This window comes from Rana temporaria, chromosome 3 (assembly GCF_905171775.1).
Source record: "Rana temporaria chromosome 3, aRanTem1.1, whole genome shotgun sequence".
In the NCBI taxonomy this organism is placed as follows: domain Eukaryota; kingdom Metazoa; phylum Chordata; class Amphibia; order Anura; family Ranidae; genus Rana; species Rana temporaria.
In genome coordinates this window covers 223,201,194-223,214,871 of record NC_053491.1, presented here as the reverse complement: position 1 = coordinate 223,214,871, position 13,678 = coordinate 223,201,194, and the positions used below count along the sequence as shown (strand labels likewise).

At 43.4% G+C, this 13,678-nt stretch overlaps 1 protein-coding gene across 2 annotated transcripts in view; it reads right to left on the bottom strand.

Moving 5' to 3' along the window:
* LOC120932146 overlaps nt 1-12,873 on the bottom strand; it is an 89,410-nt gene extending 76,537 nt beyond the window's left edge. For both annotated transcript variants that reach the window (XM_040344323.1, XM_040344324.1), the window contains exon 1: nt 12,573-12,873. In XM_040344323.1, the coding sequence (XP_040200257.1) occupies nt 12,573-12,789 (217 nt within the window). In that variant the 5' untranslated portion in view covers nt 12,790-12,873. The remainder of the gene's footprint in view (nt 1-12,572) is intronic.
* Between the last annotated feature and the right edge of the window lie 805 nt (nt 12,874-13,678).

The window sequence follows — 13,678 nt, the reverse complement described above, 5'->3', positions numbered from 1 at the left end:
TTAACTTCTTCCCACCCACACTATAGCCGAAAGACGGCTACAACACAAGCCTTAATTGCCGGGAGGGCATCCATAGACGTCCTCCTGAGCATGCCTGATCCTGGCTTCTTACCACGTGATCAGCTGTCGGCCAATGACAGCTGATCACATGATGTAAACAGAAGATTGGCTTCTGTCAGAAGGTCCCTCACACAGAGAGCCACAGCTGCCTCATCTGTGCCCAACAGTTCCACTTACCAGTACCCACCAATGTCACATACCAGTGTCCACCATTACCACCTACCAGTGCCCGCAGTGCCACCTACCTTTGCCCACCTATCAATGCCCATTAGTGCTGCCAATCAATGCCCATCAGTGCCTCATCATCAGTGCCATGGATAAGTGCTGCCTATCAGTGTCACCTATCAGTGCCAATTATCAGTGCCCTTCTGTGCCGCCTATCAGTGCCACCTATAAGTGCCCATCAGTGCCACCTCATCAGTGCCACTTATCAATGCCCTTCAGTGCCCATCAATGCCACCTTACCAGTAACCATCAGTGCAGCCTATCAGAGCCCATTAGTGCCCATCAGTGCAGCCTCATCAGCGCACATCAATGAAACGATGATGATTTTTTTTTTTTTTTTGGGGGGGGAAAACGCAGCAGTGATTAAATACCACCAAAAAAAAAGTTCTATTTGTGTGGAGAAAAATGATAAAAAAATTATTTGGGTATAGCATTGCATGACCGCGCAATTGTCATTCAAAGTGTGAGAGTACTGAAAGCTGAAAATTGGTCTGGGCAAGAAGGGGGTTTAAGTGCCCAGTAAGCAAGTGGTTATTATGAGCTCTGTAGCTACTGCTGGTCTGCAGCCCGAGCCTTGCTTCACATACAGGTATGCCTCTCCCCTTGATGCATAACAGCAGGATGATGTCACTTCCTGTCCGTATTAAGATTGCTTGAAAGGGGCCTAAATCAACAAAGATATTGTGCTGTGCGCCCACAACAGGATTTAGGAGCTGAGTGCCTTTCTGACAGATCAACAAGTATTTTTCTGTATTTACAGGAGGGCAGATCCACAAAAGAATTACGCCGGCGTATCTATTTATACGCCGGCGTAATTTTAAATTTCCCGCGTCGTATCTTTGTTTTGCATCTTCAAAACAAGATACGACGGCATCTCGGGTCGATCCGACAGGCGTACGTCTTAGTACGCCGTCGGATCTAAGATGCAATTTTTCGGCGGCCGCTAGGTGGCGTTTCCGTCGAATTCTGCGTTGAGTATGCAAATTAGCTAGTTACGGCGATCCACGAACGTACGTCCGGCCGGCACATTTTTTTACGTCTTTTTTGTTCGGCTTTTTCCGGCATATAGTTAAAGCTACTGTTATGAGGCCTACTCAATGTTAAGTATGGCCGTCGTTCTCGCGTAGAAATTTTACATTTTTACGTCGTTTGCGTAAGTCGTTTGCGAATAGGGATTTGCGTAGAGTGACGTCACCGTCGGAAGCATTGGCTTTTTCCGGGTTAATTTCGAGCATGTGCACTGGGATACTCCCACGGACGGCGCATGCGCAATTAAAAAAAAACGTAGTTTACGTCGGGTCACGACGTATTTACATAAAACACGCCCCCATCAGAGAGATTTAAATGCCGCCGCCAAAGATACACTACGCCGCCGTAACTTACGGCGCGGATTCTTTGTGGATTTGAAAAAAAAAAGGAAGTTACGGTGGCGTAGTGTATCTTAGATACACTACGCCAGGCGCATTAATGCGCCGCTGTACGTGGATCTGCCCCAGGGTCTTTAAAGGGATAAAACATGTGCATGTATTGCAGAGATATGCCGTATATAAACTGATATTACATTTTTTTTTTACTTTTTTTTCATTGGTGATTGGGATTGGTGATTGCAAACTTTTTAACACTGGTGTGTGTAACATATTGTATGTTGTGTCTCAAAGGAAAACCCAAATAATCCATAACAATCTTTATGTCATAAAATAATATATGTGCAGTGTCTCTTATCAACTTGAAAAATGAAAATGTTGGGCATAGCAGGAAACAACATTAAAGGGGAGTTCCAGTGCCCCCAAAAAAATTTTTTTAACGACTGCTCTGTAATTTTTAAAACCTGGAAAATAACATTTCTAACATGGCATATTTTATTGCTCTTTCACTTTCTTGAAAAATAATCTTTTACTCACAGATCTCGGAAGCAGGCAGGTTCCATTTTGGCTGTGGGCATCTGAAGCCGTTCTGTGTTCATTTCCTGGACTTTTGTGATGCCTGAGCGGTTGCTATAGCAACGATTCATGTAACATACGGAGGGAGCTGGATCCATGGGACTAGAGCCGGGGGGGGGTTTAGGTGCTGCCGCCGAACGAGAAAAAAAGTACTTGTACACCGCCACCTCGGACCTCCCGTTCTACCACTGGGAGGTATGGTAGCGGGTGCTGTGAAGCCGTCACCTCATTCCCCCCCCCCCAGACAGCGGCCGTGTGGGAGGAGGCGAGCTGCGGGCTGTCAGAATGTTTTGTTGTTAAGCGGGGGGGGGGGGGGGGGGTTTGGGTGCTGCCGCCGAACGAGGAAAAAAAGTATTTGTACGCCGCCACCTCGGACCTCCCGTTCTACCGCTGGGAGGTATGGTAGCGGGTGCTGTGAAGCCGTCACCTCATTCCCCCCCCCCCCAGACAGCGGCCGTGTGGGAGGATGCGAGCTGCGGGCTGTCAGAATGTTTCGTACCGCTCGCACCCTCCTCCCTTTCTCCTGTCATTGGCCATTCGCGTCATCTGCAAATAACGCGAGATCTCGGCAGTAGGCGATATCCCAGAAACCCTTGTAATTGCCTAGGTGATTAGGGGCGGAAGACAAGAAGAAATCAAGGTTAAAAGGTATTTCTAGGCAGAAAAATAAATAAATACATGCCAATGTGAAAAGTATTAGATCAGGAGATTGAATATAGATTAAGTTAAAAAAATGGGTGGAACTCCTCTTTAATTACTTAAATATGAGATCTGATTGGTTCACTGCAGCTTCCATAATAAGACATCTGCTCATGTTGTACTGAACCTTTGTCATTCCCAAGCTATATTTGTTTTGTGGACAGCAGGTGTGCAGGGAGCATTCAGAGGTAATCTGATTTAGCAACTTCACACCTTTGTTCTTAGCACAATATATTTCGTTTTGTAATCTTAGTATTGGGGTTATGTTGTAAGAATATGGCAAAATAAAGCAAATTTAATATTTAATGTTAAAAATTGATATCATTAATAATTGAGGGAGCGGAGACTGCTGCTTCAACAATTTCACAGAGGACGGCATGCAGCAGAGACGTAGCATTTGTGCTTTCAAATCAATGCTGCCCAGCAGTCTACATTCCAGTAAATGTAAAGCAAGTCATGCATTTTCCAAAAGGCTGTCTCCAAGTGCTAAAGAGCCATTAACGCTGGCATTACCAACAGCCGCCAGAGCGGCTGGTGCTCACGAATTTAGGGGGGGGGGGGGGGGGACAAGCTAAAAAATTAAACTGTTAGTAATATAGGACTGTAAATAGCAATTTATCAGGTGATTATGTATCATTACTGCTAGATAAAACTGTTCCCATCAATTGCAGCCTCACTGTGCCCATCATATACAGCGTCACTGTGCCCGTTGCAATAGGCCAATCACATTTCAAGTAAAATAAAAAAAAAACACTTAAAGGAGTTGTAAAGGAAACATTTATTTTTTGCTGAAATGACAGGGTATAGAGACATAATAGTTAACTGATTCCTTTAAAAAATGATTAAAATAGATACAAATCAATCATATAATGTACCTACAGTTTCAGTTTTGTTTTTGCATGCTGTTTCCTGCTTCTGTGATGTACAGAGACTCAGAGCCAATACAGGGCAGTGATGGTTTGTGAAACGAAACTGATTGGTGTTGAGGGGTTTTAGACTCACAGTAATCACAACTTTTTTCATCAGGAAACAGACAACCAGGAAGTGTTCAGAACAGAGAAGAATTACAGCAACATCAGAGCAAAAACAAACAATGAGGACATGAAACCAGGACTGCAGTAAGGTAAAGGAAGCTATTTAGCTAAAAAAAAATCCTTTAGTGACCCTTTAACATAAGGTGTCCTCAGCGTCCCCCTTTACAGCAGGTGTCCCCCTTTACATCAGGTGTCCCCATCAGCATCCCCCTATACATCAGGTGTCCTCATCACAGTCCCCCTATACATTAGGTGTCACAATCAGAGTCCCCCTTTACAACAGGCGTCCCCATAAGCATCCCACATATAAATCAGGTGTCCTCATCAGAGTCCCTCTTTACATCAGGTGTCCCTATCAGAGTCATCCTTTACATCAGATGTTCCCATCAGAGTCCCCCTTTACATCAGATGTCCCCATCAGAGTTCGCCTTTACATCAGATTTCCCCTTTAGAGTCCTCCTTTACATCAGATATCTCCATCAGCGTCCCCCTTTACATCAGATGTCCTCACCAGAGTCTTCATTTACCTCAGGTGTCCCCTCTATAATCCTCCTTTACATCAGGTGTCCCATCAGAGTGTCCCCATCAGAGTCCCCCTTTACATCAGATGTCCCCATCAGAGTCCTCCTTTACATTAGATGTCCCCATCAGAGTTCCCCTTTACATCAGATGTCGCCATCAGAGTCTTCCTTTACATTAGATGTCCCCATCAGAGCCCCCCTTTACATTACATGTCACCATTAGAGCCACCCTTTACATTACATATCACCATCAGAGCCCCCTTTACATTTAAAGTGGATGTAAACCCACTCTCATCCTTTCTAAAGTGCTGATCTATAAGGATATACATGCCTCCTGCACGTATCCTTACCTGTCAAACGTCTCTCCTCTGTCTGTTATAAGAACTGAAAAACTGCAGATTCTGTGGGTGGATCTGTTGTCTGGAGCTCGGTGGGTGGAGTCGTGTAGACTCCCCACCCACCATCACTAACATCCAGTCAAAATCCAGAAAAGTAACCACATGACTTCAGAAAAGGAGTGGGGTGGGAATTAAAAAATAATGCCTGTCTCAAGCTAGTGCATGAGATATGTAAATAACCTGTCATTCACAGCAAGGGGGAAGAACGGACAAAAGTTTTCTTCTGTTTGTCCATTTATCTTACTGAAAAAAGAAAAGAGGATTGCTCAGAGCTGAAATAACTCTTTGTGGCAAGACTGGACACAGATGATAGGAATCTTATACTTAAAAATAAATAAAAAATTTGTGTTTACATCCACTTTTATGTCACCATCACAGCCCCTTTACATTAGATGTCCCCATCAGAGTCCCCCTTTACTGGCAGAGAGAGTCAGAGTGTCAGAGAACTCACCTTGCCAGACATTCTCGTGGTCACCTTGGTGCACACGCTCGCGTGTGCCGATGCGCGCTGACGTGTATGCTCTGGTGCGCGTTGTTGTGCACGCTGGTTCACATCCCGGACAGTGGGCGCGCACGCCTGTGCGTGGGTGCGCGCGCGCCGCTTGGCTCCAGGCAGTCTATTTAAACCCCTGGAATACTGCATACCGGTGCTGTCTGATCTGCAGCTTCCTGTTTATCCTGTACCTGCTATCTGCCTGAACCTGGACTTTCTGACCACCCAGCTTGTGACTTGGACCTCTCCTGCCTTCCTTCATTTTGTCGGCTCGTCGTAGTCTTTTACGTCACCGCGTTCTTGGCAGTCAAAAGTTCACTAGACTTTTGTGTGACCGTGTGTATGCAAGGCAGGCTTGAGAGGAATTCCGTCGGGAAAACCATTGTTTTTTTTTCCGAAGGGAAAACCGCTCGTGTGTACGTGGCATAAATCCTCGTACACACGATTGGATTCTCCGCGGACAAAGCGTAGGACTTTTGTCCGAAGGGCGTTGGTCGTGAACTTGTCTTGCATACAAACGGCAAAGAATTGGCGTCCAACAAACACAAAACTACATGGTTTATCAGCTCTTTAGCGCCACCCTTTTGGCAACTTCTGCTTATGTTGTTTCATGGTTAGCATTGCTTCTGAGCATGCGTGTTTGTACATTGGATTTTTTTTCGACTTGTGTACACATGATCCGAAAATCCGACATGATACATTTGTTGTTGAAAAATTTTAAAGCATGCTATCCCACATTTGTTGTCGGAAATTCCGACAACAATTGTCCGATGGAGCATACAAACAGTCGGATTATACGACAACATCCTTCCATCACACAATTCCCATCGGAAAATCCAATCGTGTGTACAAGGCTTTAATGTGACTTTCACCAAACATTTACTGGAAGTAAATCAATCACTGTCATTTAAAACACAAGCACATGGAAGATGCAGTGAATATTTAGTGGATGTCAGATTAAGTGCTTTATAAATACGCCCGTTAATGTAATTTATGATTTATTATAACTTTGCATTCTTTCCAGGACAGAATTAGTTGTTGAATGACGGTTTTCACTTGTCTGGATTTAATCTTTAAAGCCATAAATGTGAAAATCCACTTACTTACAGTGGGGCTGTTCAAGGGTTAAAGAGAAGCTCCAGTCCCCCCCCCCCCCTAAAAATAAGTACAGGTACTATAGTTGCTGACTTTTAATATTAGGGCACTTACCTGTCCAGGCATCCAGCGTGTCCTCACCCGAGCTGATTCTTCAATCGGCTATTGGGTGCTGGTGCCACTATCTTGACTAAGAGAAACCATCAGTGATGCCTTTCGGTTTTTACCGACGGTTTCCTACTGTGCATGCGCGAAGCACGCTGCACTTTGTGAATGGGCCACAGTCCCAGAAGGCTGTGGGAGAAAGAGAAACTTCCATCTCAGTTGCCCACCCAAAAGGTGCTAAAAATGTGGCAGCGGGGGGGGGGGGGCCATGCCACTAGGGGGCCCCATCAGGGTTGCCAGGCTCAATAAAACCAGGGACAGTATGTAAAAATCTGTGTTTTTTTTACATCTGTCCCTGATATGTCTGAAACCGACATGCTTTTGATGTGAAAATCCAGAGATTTTAACTGCCCTGCCTCCTGGCATGGTGGCCATCTGTATGCCCGGGGGCCCCATAGTCTTCTATTGCCCGGGGGCCCCATGAGTTGTCAGTCCGCCCCTGCCCATGTCCCATGCTGTGGACTGTCCCTTTGAGTCATTGTGTCCATTGCAGTGCTATGGACCTTGCATTGGTGATGTTGAAGCCAGAGCCTTAGACCACTAGAGCATAGGGGAGAAGATGCTGTGGGGACTGGTCTAGAAGAATGTAGGAGCAAAGGATCTTGTAAATAGGTATTTTTTCCCCAAGACTTAAACAAGCAATTAACCCATGCGGTGCAGGTGCAGCCTCACTGCAAGGGATAATTTTTTAATTTCCTGAAGCTGGACTTTAACCCCTGGTTCCCACTGGTGCATTTTGACATGCGATTTGACATGTCAAATTGCAAGTCAAATCGGTGGCATTTTCCGGCAATTGCTGACAATGGCACTGTCCTAATCAGTGCGATGCCACATCTGCGGTGCTGCACCGATTTCAAAAAGTAGTTTCTGTACTACTTTTTGCATTTTCGGGCCGCAATTTACATTGACATCTGCACATATGTCTCTGAAATCGCTGCCGAAATCGGGACTGACAAGCAGGAGTGAAAATGTGCGAGTTTAGCTGAACTTGCGCGGCTTCATTCCCACAGCCCAGTGTGAACCTGGGCTAAATGAGAGTGTTTGTTATGGTACTGTAAATAGTTCAATTGGTTTATATAACTTTGTGTGTATGTTAAATTAATAAGTGGATTTGAACTGCAAGTGCCCTAAAACTTCAACTAGATTTTTCATAGTGACTAGATAGAAATACATGCAGACCAGTTGATGAATGATAAAATAACCATAAAAACAAGTATGATTTATCTCAAGTGGAAACAGTAGTTCACCAATAATTATACAGTTGGTAATTACAATTCTGTACTGCTGAGAACCCCTGTCAGTGGTACATTATATTCATTTTGCTAAACCAATTATGTACATTACAACACAATGGAAATGAAAGGACTACTGTACAAAGAGAGGTAAGAACATTCCCAGCACACGGCCCACACAGTCTACTGGAATTGAGCAAATGCCATTCTAAAAGCATAGTTATAATTTGTTCCCAGGAGCTTTTTAAACTCTTTTTTTTTTTAAGTTTCACATGAGCAAACAAAAGCTTTTAAAGTTTATCTAAAGTCAAAACCTCTTCTTTTAGATTAGAATTGAGTGATAACCTGTCAGGTTTTTATTTATGTCTGTGTCCTCTCTGGGAAGATTTGGTCCTCTGTCTTATTGAGCATTGTCACTGAAACTGAAATGGTCACCTTGTTTGTCACCAGAACAGGACTAGAGGAGAAATACACCAATGGGGACAGGACACTTGTTCCAGTTTCCTAACATTGGATTTCCTTTAGAGCCGGTTCACACAGGGGCGACCTGTCAGGCGACTCAGCCGCCTGACAAGTCGCGGTCCGCTCTATTCAATGGAATTGTTCTAAGGCCTCGTACACATGACCGTTTTTCTCGACAAAATCCATCAAGAAACTTGGTGGCAGAGCTTTTTTGCAGAGGAAAACGGTCGTGTGTATGTTTTTCGTCGAGAAAACTGTTGTGGATCTCGACGAGAAAAAAAGAGAACAAGTTCTCTTTTTCCTTGTCGGGAGTCTCAATTTCCTCGTCGTGTTTCTAGTCGGGCTGGTTTACGACGAGAAACACGTTCATGTGTATGCTTAGAAACCCGCGCATGCTCAGAATAAAGTATGAGACGGGAGCGCACCTTCGGTAAAAGTAGCGTTCGTAATGGAGATAGCACATTCGTCACTCTGTAACAGACTGAAAAGCGTGAATCGTCTCTCACCAAACTTTTACTAAACACGCAGTAACATGAGATTAGCAAAAGCAGCCCCAAGGGTGGTGCCAGTGGAATCAAACTTGCCCTTTATAGTTTGAGAACGACGAGATTTTGTCTTGACAGTGTGTACGCAAAGAAAGCTTGATAAGATTCTCGACAAGCCTGACAAGGAACTCGTCGAGGAAAACAATGTTTCTTTTACGACGAGTTTCTCGGTCGTGTGTACGAGGCCTAACAGGAGCGACGCAAGTTGCTCCGACTTAGAAAAAAGGTTCCTGTACGACTTTGGGGGCGAATCGGAGCGACTTGCATTGACTTCAATACAGAAGTAATTTTGCAAGTTGCCTCTGAAGTCGTCTCGAGATCGCCTTGCTGAGTCGCCCCCAAAGTCAGGCCGCCTGTGTGTGAACCGGCTCTTAGGTAAGAGAGATTACTTCTCACATCCTGCTAATAAATTAAGAGAAATTACCTTAATGAGGAACTGATGGTAAAAAACCTGACTGCTCCCTACTCTATCTGAAATTTTAAAAAACAAGAAACTTTTTTAAAGAAATGAATTTATAAGTTGGTGACACTCCTAATGCACAGAGCTGTCAAACTGACAGCATAGCTCATTACAAAAAAAAAACAATCAAAACAGACAGCATAGCTCACCAGATTACACTGGCGGTGTGGCTCTCCTAGGGTAATCTGCAAAAGTGGTAAATCCACAAGCCAAGTTCTATTCCCACCCTTTTTCCAGATGTCATGAGGAACCTATGCCCATGGCCATGAGCAAAATGTTAATGTTTCACATGAATAGCGCTATTCAAAATTTGATGATTATCTAATATCATCTTTGTAAGAAAGAACTGGTAAACATATGCTTTCTTGCTCTGATAGCAAAGCTACATTTAAGATTTGAAGGTGTAGCACTCTTGCCCTGGGTAAGGTAAATTTACTGCATAGCTCTGTTATAGTTAGCTGAGCTGCAATTATTGTTTAAGGTCTGTTCAGGTTTTCCCTGAAACTTGTGGCTAATTGCTTTGCATTGAAGAATGTTCCAGAAATAAAGTGGGAGGATCAATCACTGGATTACAAATAGTTCTGACCTTAGCCAATCTCTGGGAGGCTGGCCCAGAAGGTGTGGCTGGGGAGAATATATTTGGGAGGATCTGATCAGAGCTCTCTTCCCCTGGGGCTTCCCCCCCTGGTAGGGGCCTGTGTGTGTGTTGAAGAAAACAGCTGCTACTAGGTATCAGCAAGGATGAGCTCCGGCATGTTCGCAAAGCCCACGTGCAGAGCCCGCCAGGAAGTCAGCACTTCGCTGCTCTAATCACAGGCAGTGAGACATTTCCCGATCTTTGCAGACGTGCATCGGGACAATATCTCACTGGCTGTGATTAGCGCAGCGCAGTTCCGACTTCCTGGTGGGCTCTGCACATGGGCTTTGCGAACAAGCTGGAGCTCATCCTTAGGTATCAGCATGTGCTAAGGTCCTGAAGGAAGATTTGCCTGGTTGAATCCTGACTGTGGAAGCTCCGCTGAAGAGGTGGGAACCCTTTTGCATGTAGCTCCAGATGTGGAGTTACTTTTTGAGAGTTTGACACCAGAAGTTGCACCAAAGAACCGTAACACTCTCATAGGATCTCAGATTGACTATCTTTCCGCTCTTTCTTCAGCATCAAGTTGTGGCTGCTACTATAGGGCCTAATACTGCTGAAACAAGTATATTTCAGGAAGCCGTTTTCCCAAATGTATTTATGTGCCTTCGGGTATCCTGCACCCTAAACCCTTCTCCCTGTTGAAGATCTGCAATAAACTTTAAAAAAGACACCCTAGACTGAACCTGAATTTGTCGTTGTGCCTCTGGGACTGAACACAAGGGGGTTGCTTTTCTAAAACTGCAGAGTGCAAAATCTGGTGCAGCTGTGCAGTGCATAGAAACCAACCAGCTTCCAGATTTTATTTTGTCAAATCTTAATTGAACAATCTAAAGTTAGAAGCAATTGGCTACCATGCACAGCTCCACCAGATTTTTAACTCTCCAGTTTTATTAAATCAACCCCAAGGTGGACATCCTCTAAACATAAAAGAAGGACTCAATTTTTTTTCCAGGGGCTCCTTCATGGGTTATTATTACACAGGCCTGGGCTGGCAATCTGGAATTTAGAAGAAGGGCTGGTGTGTCTTTAGGTATCTGTAGGGTCATATAGTCAGCTGATCCTAATCAGCTCTGTTTTGTTGAAATACCAAAACTAGGGTTGCCACCTCATCCCTTAAAAACTGAACACATAATAATTATACACAGGTTCTGTGGCTGATTAAGGTGGTGTCATAGACACACAAGGAACATTGAGGCTGTAACTTTCTTACAATCGATGAAAAGTACAAACAACGTTTGCACTATTCTGTAAAAGTACAACTCCAAGGACTATCATTTTCATAGCTTAACCACTTGAAGACCAAGCCTTTTTTGGCACATTTTGTTTTCAAGTTTAAAGGAGTATTTTTTGCTAGAAAACTACTTATAACTCACAAACATTATATATTTTTTTTAGCAGAGACCCTAGGAAACAAAATGGAATTGCCATTTTTAATGTCACACGGTATTTGTGCAGCGGTTTTTCAAACGCAATTCTTTTTGGAAAAAATACACTTTAATGAATGTAAAAAACAAAACAAAGCACAATATATACCCCAACTTTTTGTAAAATATGAAAGATGATGTTACGCTGAGTAAATAGATACCTAACATGTCATGCTTTAAAATTTTGGCCACAAAGTACAGTACTTACATTTTTTTTTTATCATAGATATTGGCAGGAGACTGAAAGTACAGTGGAGTCCCTCGGTTCCTCCCTCTCCCACATGGAACTGAACACCTAATCCTAACACCAATGTGATTGAATGCCTAATTCATAGCAGTGCTATTCTGCTGCCTACTTATATGGTGCTGCTCCAGTAATTAGTAGGTATCACACCAAAAAGTATACAGCACTGAGATCCCGAGCCAAAAGAGAGTGTCTGTGTGTGTTTGTAACAGGGCCAGATTAATATATGGGCTATTGGAGCTGCAGCTCCAGGCCCCTTCCTTAAGATAGGCCCAGCCCAGTGATTTGCACCACATTACTACCCTACTAAAACTACCTAAACTCACCCTTCCTCTCACCTCCTCTTTCTCTCTCTTACACCCCCTCTCTCTCTCGCCCCCTGTCACCCCTCTCTCCGCCTGACACGCCCTCTCTCTATCACCCTTCCTCTCTCTCTCACTCCCCATCCCCCTCTCTCTTTCACCCTTCCTCTCCCTCTCACCCCTCTCTTTTTCCACCCCCCATCCCCCTCTAACCCCCGACCGCCTCTCTCACCCCCCATCCCCTCTCTAACACCCCAACCCTCTCTCTCTCACCCCCATCTCCCTCTCTCTTTCACCCTTCCTCTCTCTCTCACCTCCCTTATCCCCCCTCCCTCTCTCTCCTTCTCTCTCTCACCCTCCTCTCTCACCCCATCCCCTCTCTCTCTCTCTCTCTCTCTCTCTCTCTCTCTCTCTCTATCTCTCTCTCTCTCACCGCCTCTCTATTTAATTTAATTTATTTAAAAATATTTAATTTGTTTTAACAAAACATTTTTTGCATTTTTATTTTATTTCTTTCCATAAAAAGGCCCACCAAAATCCTCAGCACCAGGCCCGTGATGTTTTTAATCCCGCCTTGGTGTGTAAACAATCAATAGCTCTTAAAAAAAAGGATTTAATTTCATTACTACTAACCTGGTGCCCACAATCTGCTTTTGGCAGTGTATGCCCTAGGTGTAAGAGATCTGGTCTTCGCCTCTTCTGGTAAGTACCTTTTCCGCCCAGTTTCCAGAGACTGGGTGCAGCTGTTCCCTGTTGTAATTCGGCTCTGTCCCTCAATAATAAAAGACATTTCTCCTGCATCTCTTCTGGAAAAGAAGATTCTAGGCAAGAGTGCAGTTGTTTCAGCCATTTTAAAGCCAACTAGTGAAAATAAAGCAGTAGAAGCAGTGTTACATGGTAGACTGAGACTCAATTGTGTTGAGCAGAGAAAGCAAGGGAATAATTAACCATAGCCGTCAGTCCGCAGTTGTATGTGTGTTGCTGTGGTAACAGAGGAACATTGTTTAACAAGGAACTAACTCCTAAATTACTGCTTATGACATGTTCTCAGACTGTTGTCATCATTAATTTGATATATGTAGCCAAAGTTATTGAGAACAAAAGACTTTAAACTGGTACACTCTAGAAGTAAACAAATTAACATTAAAGAAAGCCTAATTGCCAGAAAGTTTATCTTTTTATCTTTTAAGATTAGTGGGAAATTACATGTCTTTAAAGTAAGTACACATTTTGATTTATTAATGTAATATGTTTGTGAAAGTAATTTCAAGAACTATTTCTACAAGGATCAAGGAAATCGATCGACAAACTACTAATGCTACTGTGCAAATACTGTGCTAAAATCATAACATTTACCTTAAAGAGAAAATATACGGGCTGCCATTGCTAAACACTACTTTTCTAAAACACTTTACTTTTCTTGTGATTGTGTTAATGCATGCAGGTTAGAGAAACATAAAGGACATAAAAACAAACATGCAAACTAAGAGAGGCTGCTATAAATGACCAAGTCTCCCTTACTAGCTCATGACTGAATTATTGCAGATTTTCTGGCTACCAAGCCAAGACCTAAATCTGTACCTTACTCACTTATATATAAATAACACACAAACCATTTGTTGGAATTTAAATGGTTGTAGCCGCCATTTTATTAACAAAAAACAATTTAAACAAATATATCTATTTCATTTCCTTAAATATAATTTTTTTTACTGACTGTAGGTATTTGAAGGCAAGCG